This window comes from Mandrillus leucophaeus, unplaced genomic scaffold (genome assembly GCF_000951045.1).
Source record: "Mandrillus leucophaeus isolate KB7577 unplaced genomic scaffold, Mleu.le_1.0 Scaffold996, whole genome shotgun sequence".
Taxonomy (NCBI): domain Eukaryota; kingdom Metazoa; phylum Chordata; class Mammalia; order Primates; family Cercopithecidae; genus Mandrillus; species Mandrillus leucophaeus.
Window position 1 is genome coordinate 601,778 of NW_012110874.1, and position 9,603 is coordinate 611,380.

The following is a 9,603-nucleotide window of genomic DNA, read 5'->3' on the forward strand; positions in this document are numbered from 1 at the left end:
AATACTGATAAAATTAGTCCACAGTGGGTAGGCACTAAAATTGTTGGTCCATTTTGAAGTAATGTAACAGAGCCTCACATTTGCATAAATAAGAGGTTTATGAATGTGGTATTATTGTCACAAAAATGAAGGACTAGTCCAATAACTCAAAAACAGTAAATGACAAAGTTGGTAGTAGAACCTAAATCTTGCCAGTACATCAGTTCAAGTCTAGCCCAGTTACATATAAATTGGAAAAGTTTTCTTAAATATCAGGCATATTATTTTGGCTTGTATTTTTATCTTCCAAAGAAGGTTAAAAAAAATATTGCCTGGAATAAATGTCAAAAAATCATTTTTATATGTATTGTTCCAGAGATATTCAATGAAGTATTAATTTCAAGTTTTTGCACATAATACTATAATAGAAATATTGAATAATACTGACAAGTATGTTATGACAAATAATAAAATCCATTTTAACTATTTTTAACAGATTCTCAATTATATAGAAAGAAAGGTCATGGAACTCAGTATCCAAACTAAATTACTGAAATTTTCTTTAAACAAACAGTGTGTATTTAGAACACGTTTTCTGTAAACATTGTACTCTAGGTCATTATCTTTCTATACTAAGAAGGTAACTCCTGTCACAAATATTATACATTTTATGCATAAAAATATCTAAATATATGTTTTAGTTTTACATTTTATGTGAGAGTCAAAAACATTCTAAAGAAAGGCATCTTTTAAAATTTCTTAAGCATTTACATTTTTCTACAAAGTCTACATTACACTTAGGTTAAAAAGAAGAATGAAAACCCCTCAAGCCAGAGTTTATGACTTTTTATGTCACACTGGGAAAAGTCAAGTGAACTACAGATTTGAACCATGGAGATTTGTGCCCTACTACGAAACGGTCAGTATTATGAAAACTGCCATTATACTTTATGATGCTATTTGACCTCTACGTAGGTACTTTCATTATCTGACAATAATATTCAATTTGCAAAACTAGCCCCAGTCATTTAAAGCGCTCAGCATGCAGGAAAGCATTAGGCATTTTGTATTGGTTTTTATAGAGGGCCTTGTAGTGACCAGACCGGTACCTTCCATTTGTCTCTTTTAACAGTTGGGTTGCTGATCTCACAAATCATATTTCGGTTGGAAATGAAAGGTGCACCGCTGCCAGCATTTTGTTAGAAATAATGACACACTTTACTACCTGTAAGTGCTGACTGAGTGCTTCTGCCTTTTCTTCCCAAGGTGACTGTAACACAGATTGATGAAAGATTCTGCAGGACGACAAAGGTTAAAGATGCGGACCCGGAGCTAGAAGCCAGCGCTGACACTGATGGAGTGGACTGCGATGAGAATGCCCACATTATGGTCCTATCCTCTGATAACCAAGGTAATATGAAAACCGACTACAGAAGAAAGGAACAAATTAAATCCATTAATCAAGCATATCTCTGCTAAACAGTTGTTCGAAACTGATGAACAAATGAAAAATTTACTGTTTGTTTTCATGCTTGCAAGGATTGGGGAAGAAAATTAATTATAAGGTACTGGCCACACTATTAGTTAAGTTTTTCTTGAGGAAACTATTGCCTTGTCAAAGGATGAATGAACCTCATTAGGGAGATTAGTTTCAGCTAGTAGTTTTGCATTAGTACAAACTAATAATACACACTTCAAAAGATACCCTGAGTGAAATTATGAAAATTGAAATCCATTTGTTACTTCTTAATTTACTGTGAGAAAATGACCACTCTATTACTTATCATGAAAGCAGAAGGAAATCAAACATTGCTCACCTTTCACCTAAGTGCCTGAAAGAAAACTGTTCCAGTGTGGGCTTTGTGAGTGCTGCGATGATGAACTTACGCATCCAGGAGTTATAACTTGGCCACGGCATTTTACTCTTACGTTGAAGCATGTCACGCGGAACTCCATGCCAAGCGCAGCTTTTGATGAGCTCCTTTGAAATCCTTTTCCTTTCAAAATGTTTTAAATGACCTGGACAAATAGCAAACTGACATCTGATATTCTGAAATTCCCCTTAAATCTATACAGTGCAAGAACAGAAAAGAGAAAACGCTACTTTGCTATCAATCCTGTATGGCCAGTGCACTGAGGCTCCTTAGCTGGCCACAGTGAGTGCAGTCCGGTTTCAATGTTCATTTAATCCCTGGCCTTTCTGTCAAGGCAGCGACGAGCAGGGGCAATCACTGCTCTGGATGACGGGGAGGGCTTGGCTGCAGGACAGGAGTCGCCAAACCTGGAGGGAGACCAGGCTCATTCCAAAGAGTGTGTAAATCAGCTGTGGAATAACAATGACTTCTTTGGGTTCTACTCACCCGGCCTGGATTCAGACTGCTGACCCAGAAAAGAAAGGCCTCACACATCCCATTACCAGTCCTTTGAGCCATTGAAGACATCCCCATCCAATTCGGACTTCCTTTCCTTTACAGCAGTCTTGCTCTTTTTTATGGGCATGTAACCAAATTGATGTTTACTTTCTGCTTTTGTTTGGTTCCTTGACCTAACTTCTCTCATTTAACGGAAGGTTTCCCGGCATAGTGTTTGAATGAATCAGGCCAAATGACGTTAAAGTTCACTTCCTCAATGCTTAAGCTCTGTTACTGAGAAAAGATGGGGGTAGAGTTTTAAAGTATTCTTCTTAATGTAAAACGAAACGTTTTTCTCTAGACATATTGTCTCTTTATATTTTTAAAAGCCAGCATTATTTTTTTTTTTTCAGGAAAATTCGGTCAGTGTATAACAGTGATTCCACCGTTTACCCTGTTGTCCTGGAGTGGGTAGGAGATTTCAGGACTAGCTAAGGGTTTTTTTTTTTCCAAAATAAGTGTCCACGTTGAACGAAAATTACAGGTTGTATGGGACTGAGAAGTTAGACAATATAAGGGCTCTTCTAGTGAAAAAAATCCAGATTTGCAAATATTAAACAGATGTCTTCGTTTGAGTTTTCCAAAAGCAAATTCCAGGAGAATATGAGCACGATTTGCTCATATGAGAAGTGATTCCAGAAGCACAACAAAATCATGAAGTGGTGACATGGAGAAGGAAGACAGCCAACAGAAGGGTCACAAACAATAGGGAGTACCACTCTGAGCAACTGGGGCTCACTCTTGCTGTGGGGCCCTCTGAAAGGCATTTTAGACCACACCTCAGGATGCCAAGTCAAGAGACAAATGCTGGAGTGTATACCACTGAGGCTTGTTCCTGGGGGTCACAATTTCCCAGCATTTCCAGCCTTCTCTGTCTTTGCATATGTTCATGGGGGGTGTATATTCACGCAGCAAGAGAAAACCCTAAGGAAGGGAAACGCTAAGGTGGAAGCCATAGACATGTCCAAGAACCATTCAGCAAAGCCCCAGTTGAGCTCCAGTGTAAGTTTAGGGTGGAGAAGGATACTAGAAAAGTGTGACAGCTTCTCCACTAGATGTCAGATTGAATATTTAATTAAATAAATCACAACAATCACAAATTTTAAAAGATGGCAAATATGGTCATTTCATACTCACCAACATGAAGGTCAGTATGACAAAGGAGAAGTCAGGAGAGGTGTGATAACAGGCCCCACTGACTGCTGCCAAGAATCTTATTGTTGCAATAGTAAAATAATAATAATAATAATAATAATACCATATGAACACACTGCTACAGTCTTTCTCAGTGTCTCAGAAGAGATCTGTATGAGAGCTCCTCAAACGTGGGCTTAAAAACCTTCTTGGTAAATTTCCCATGGCTGCTATTACTGAGTTTCTCTAATATCCCATGTATGTGTCACCTTGAAATTAAGTTGAACATCACTTTTCAAAGCATTTCTGAACAACAAGAATAACAAAAATGAAAATTGGAAAAATTACACAAAATATTTATTTTAGTATATGCATATATTTATGATAATTGATAAGCCATAATTTTTTACAGCCTGATTTATTATCCCAGGCAGTACTGACATTTTCAACTAAAAAAGTCCTTTGGTCGGAAACAGGGGGGCCTGTCCTGTGCATTTAAGATGTTTACAAATATTAAACAGATGTCTTAGTTTGAATTTTCCAAAAGGAAACTCCAGGAGGAGAATATGGGCATAATTTGCTTATATGAGAAGTGATTCCGGAAGCACAACAAAGCCATGAAGTGGTGACATGGAGAAGGAAGACAGCCAATAGAAGGGTCATACACAATAGGGAATACTATTTTGAACAAAGTATCCCTGGCCTCTATGCACTAGATATATGTACCAGTACTGCTGGATACACATCTTCCCCAGTTTAAAGAAATAGAAGAAAGTTTCTAAACATTGACAAATGTAAAAAAAAAACAATAAAAATATCTCCTGTTAGAACCACGATTTAGAAGAGAGAAAAAGTTGCAAACTAGAGATCTGGTAAACAAAAACAATTCTGAGATCTTTTTACGTTCAGTTTATCTGCTTATACACCTTATATCTCCCTCTATGCTACTTATGGATTTAGAAAAATTCTCTAGTTCAGTCTTTTTAAATATTCAAACAAGAATATTATTGTGTAAATGAGAAAATGTTCTTAATGAATAAACCATAAAATATTTGTAAGGATATCAAGAAATGAAGATACTTTAAGAAGCTACCCATCATCCCACATTAATCGACATTCCAGAAAACAATATCTCCCACATTTAAACAATTCTAAAAGAGAAGCCAGCTATCCTACTGATTATTCACATTTTAAGTACAAATGGTAGGCTTAGTGCAATGTTTAATATCTCTGTGATACAATATAAGACTGTTACGATATGTGACATGTATATAAAAAGTATTTCATATAAGATATTGACTAATAAAAATAGTCTTTTTATCTTCTGCAAAACCATAAGTGTATGGGAAAAAATTACATTAAGCTTAAGTAACATTTAAAAAACAACTACAGTGGAAGGATCACCTGAGCCCAGGAGGCAGAGCTTGCAGTGAGCCAAGACCATACCACTGCACTCCAGCCTGGGCGACAAAGTGAGACCCTGTCCCCTCTAAAAAACAAAAAAGAACAAAAAACGTAACTACCATGTTCTATAAAACTTTCCCAAGCTCTTAAAAGTAAGCACATTTACACTTTTTGCCCTCAAGAATAAACAATCAAGTAAAGGAAGAAATACAGATTTGTGGATTGTAGCAACATAATTAAACTTTACAGTGCCAAATAATGCTATTTCTCCCTAATAGTATCCTGCCATAAGGGATCCTTGGAGATGTTAAGAGGTGACAGGAAAAAGTTAAATAATTTAAGGCAATGGAAAGCATAGTCTCTTCTCAGAGACATACACATTGTTATATAAAAGGCTCTGGAAGGTTTGTCAGAAGAAATGTATATTAAAGTTTTTCTAACCCAACATTTTACAAGTAATTTGAGCAGAGAACGATTCTCTCACAACAAGATCAAGATTTGTTGGGACATCAGATCAGAAATAAATGTATTAACGAATTTAATTTCCACTGAAAGATGAGAATACGCATAAAGAGAGAAATTCAAATTTTAAGTGGACATTATAAAATGGGGAACATTTTTCCACAGAGGAATGTGGATGGAAACCACCAAAGGTATAAGAAATACCAAGAATAGAAAATGCTGGTCAGGCTGGGCACTGTGGTTCATTCCTGTAATCCCAACACTTGGAGGGCAAGGAGGGAAGATCACTTGGGGCCAGAAGTTCAGGATCATCCTGGAAAACGTACCAAGACTTCACCTCTACCAGAAATGTACACATTAGCTGGGCACGGTAGCATGTACCTGTAGACCTAGCTACTTAGGATACTGAGGTGGAAGAATCACTTGAGCCCAGCAGTTCAAGGAGACAGTGAGCTTTGATCAGGCCACTTGATTCTAACCTGGGCAACAGGGTAAGACCTTGTATTTAAAAAAAATAAAAAGTAAAAAATAAAATGCTAGTTATATTACGAAACAGCCTGACTGAGGTCTAAATGCCTGCAGAAGGCTGTTTCAGCAAAGGTAACGTCCCAGCAATGCAAAACGAGTGCTCTTCTATGCCACAACTTGCTTGAATTTTAAAGAAGGATGTTGATAAAATGTATATTAATTAAGGAGATAATTGACGTAGTGTGCTCAGTACAAGTTTTGGCATATTACAAGCATTCAATAAACCCTATATCTTATTATAATTAAAATATTAATACATATTGTCTAAACATCACTACTTTTTTTTCCTGGAAAATAGGGCTATAAATACCTGGAAATCCTCACAAAGGTATTACAAATCTCAGGTGATCCGCTCTATGTGAAAGTGCTGGTAAGTGGAAAGTGCTACCTAAGTGCAAAATCTTATATTTTATTTAAAGTGCTACTAAAGTGAAAAATATTATGTTTTATTAGAGTAGTTTGTATTTCTGTCTAGAGCTGCTCCATGGGTCAAACTGTTTTCCTCTTCTACCCTGTATTGTTGGGCATGGAAATTAGACTTTCAGCTGTAGGTTTTACTGAAACGTCGTTTATTGGAAGGGTGTCAAGGTAACTCAGATTTGAAGGAAATCTTGAAGGAACCAGGGCTCTTCTGGGAGCCTCACTGAGTATAAACCAGGGCTTTCCCTGGCAAAGACTCTTACCATCTTTTTCCATCTCATCTCTGCTTCTTAAAGTGGGTCACCTTCATTCATTCGGATTTTTCCTTAGAGGCATGGAAACTGGTGTCTCTGAGACTATGTTGTCCTAACTCCAGGACCTGAGATAGGGGACTTCCCTGTGAACTGAGCTTGTAAAACTCTAGGTGAAAGAATTTGACTGTGTCTTTATCACATTTCTATTCTTGTACTGATTCATCCATTCAATAATATTGTATAAAAACCTAACAATTTCCAGGTCACTTTTTCAGCCTAGCTAGATAGAAGTGAGCAAGGATAAGTCTCTTTCTTTGTCTATTTTAAATTATAATGTGTGAAGTAGAGAACCAGAAAGGAGAAAAGTTAAGTGGAAGTACAGTGAGGAACTTAATACAAAATACTGTGACGTGAAGAGACGGAGCTGAAAGCAGGATGCTTTTAGATAGCTGGAAGAACAGAAGCACGATGATGGGCAATGCCAGGCCAGTCCGGGTTTTCTGAAAAAGGATGAATCCGAAATATAAAGTTGTAGTGAAGAAGCAGCAGTTCCCTCAAAGGAAAGGGTGTGGCTATTTCCCAATTGGTATTCCCTAAGGACATGATATTGAGATTTATGGTGTGTCTCTGTGTCCCCACTCAATCTCATGTCACATTTTAATCCTTATGTATCAGGGGAGGGAACTGGTGAGGGTGACTGGATCGTATTGGTGGATTTCCCCCTTGCTGTTCTTGTGATAGTGAGCGAGTTCTCACAAGATTTGATGGCTTAAGACTGTGTGGCACTTCCCCCTTCTTTCTCTCTCTCCTGCTCTGCCATGGGAAGATGTGCTTGTTTCCCCTACACCCTCTGCCATGACTGTAAGTTTCCTGAGGCCTCTCAGTCATGCTTCCTGCAGAACTGTGACTCAGTTAAGCTTCTTTTCTTCATAAATTAGCCAGTTTCAGGTAGTTCTTCATAGCAGCATGAGAATGGAATAATACATTGAGTAAACACAACATAGATGTCTATTACATCCTCTCCTTCTTTTATTCTTTTCTTTTTTTTAACTACCTTAGTTGTAAAATTACATGAAAGCAGGTTGGGCATGGTGGCTTATGCCTGTAGTCCCAGCATTTAGGGAGGCCAAGGCAGGTGGATCACTTCAGGTCAAGAGTTCAAGACTAGCCTGGTCAACATGGTGAAACCTCATCTCTACTAAACAATACAAAAATTAGCTGGGCATGGTGGCACACACCTGTAGTCCCAGCTACTAAGGAGACTGAAGCAGGAGAATCACCTGAACCCAGGAGGTGGAGGTTGCAGTGAGCTGAGATTACACTATTGCACTCCAGCCTGGGTGACAGAGTGTAACTCTGTCTCAAAAAATAAAATAATAAAATAAAATAAAATGATATGAATTCAAGTTTTGGACAATAAGTGATTTAAAAAATCACTTTATAGATGGCCTCTTAGCCAACATAACTAGAGATTGCATCTACAGACAATGTTGCTTAAACATTTGGTAATTTAGTAGTTTATAGAACAATTCCAACACTTCAAATGTTTTATTCAGGAAGTAATAAAATTGTTAGACAATAATCCTGAAAAGTCACTGGAAGTTGTGGAAAAAAGTACATTCTCTAAAAATGTATGACAAAATAATATATCATGTATTTGTTGGAATATAATGCATAACTAAAAATGTGAAACTAAGCCTTGTGACAATGATGGAAAGAGTAAAATATTAATATAATGACCAACCCACATTCAAATTTAGCCAATAATATTACTAGTTACTTTGTATAACACTTTTGAGGTTGGCAGTAAACTAATTTTATATTTAACGTTTAGGTCTGTATATGTTTTATCTTTCTACTCCAAAAGTTTGAAGATGGCAGAAAAAGTACAAAGAGAAATAATCATTTCCTCCTCTGTGCTGCCTCTGATCTTTGTGCAATCTTATTAAATTACTTTTTATATATTTTTTTGTTTTAATATATTTCATACACATTATTTCAACGTGTTTGTATTTGTTTACAGTTCTGTCTCTCCTACTGGCCTGGATATTCAATAGAACTGGTACTATTTATATTCCGTTTTTTATCTCTAATGCTGAGTTTAGTAATGCTTGACACATCATCACTGGTTAATTAATATTTATTAAATAAATAAATGAGCCCATAACACTGAAGGGCTTTGGAAAAGTCGTATTTTTCTCTTTACCAGTTGGGGACGACTGGAATAAAATTGAATGACATGAACAGGAATGAGGTAATTGGTTTACATTATTCAAAATCTATTGCAGAAAAGTGATAACCAAAAAGCAAATGGAGTTCCTTTTCCAACCTTAAGTAGGAAATCAAGGGAGCGAGGGATGTCCTCAATTCCTTCTGTTATGTAGGAGTCTTTGAAAAGGGTTTTTTCCCTTTTGTGACTTCAGCTAAAATGTTTTGCCTTAGACAGACTAGATGGTGCAAACTGGTGATTACTTGTTTCAGTTTTGAGCGTAATGTTGAACGAGCCATAAAATTGTTTCCTTTCATCAGGGATGCGATGTGGCAAGTACAGGGGTAGCCATGCAAACTCAGTCCAACCTTTCTAACCATCTAATTGGATTCTATCGGGTGCTGTCTTTGTGGACCATTCCCCATAAGGAAAGGAATCTTTTCTGTGACCTCCAATGCAATCAAAACGATTTGGCTTAATTTTATCTTTTTCTAGAAGAACAGACCCAAAGAAAAATTACAAAAGACATGTAATAGAAGTTTTACTCCTTTCTGCTGCAGGGCTTTGCAATGTGACTACTTTAAAACTTACTATTTGCAAGCTAATTTTCTTCAAGAGGCCGTTAGCACTGAAATCAGCAGCACAATAAACTTACCAGAATCAGACTATGTTGAATGATGAAAAAAAATTGTTGCAATTTTATAAAGCAGAATGACTTGCTCTGTGATATTATTTATTTATTTTACTATAAAATACATGTTAGAATTGAGATGAAATGGATGTTTCTGGTTTAAGGTCAATG

At 36.7% G+C, this 9,603-nt stretch overlaps 1 protein-coding gene across 1 annotated transcript; it reads left to right on the plus strand.

The window, feature by feature from the left end:
- The first annotated feature begins 786 nt into the window (after positions 1–786).
- Positions 787–1,559, plus strand: LOC105532925. The gene is made up of 2 exons (XM_011971268.1): positions 787–898; positions 1,246–1,559. The coding sequence occupies exons 1-2, from the start codon at positions 794–796 to the stop codon at positions 1,456–1,458; spliced, it is 318 nt and encodes a 105-aa protein (XP_011826658.1). The 5' UTR covers positions 787–793; the 3' UTR covers positions 1,459–1,559.
- The last annotated feature ends 8,044 nt before the right edge of the window (positions 1,560–9,603 follow it).

What these genes read in the sequence shown, in the direction of transcription:
- LOC105532925 (XM_011971268.1), top strand. Translation starts at nt 794, where the DNA reads ATGAAAACCCCTCAAGCCAGAGTTTATGACTTTTTATGTCACACTGGG. An exon ending in TTGTGCCCTACTACGAAACG is followed by an intron (nt 899 to 1,245) that starts GTCAGTATTATG and finishes TTTCTTCCCAAG; the next exon opens with GTGACTGTAACACAGATTGA.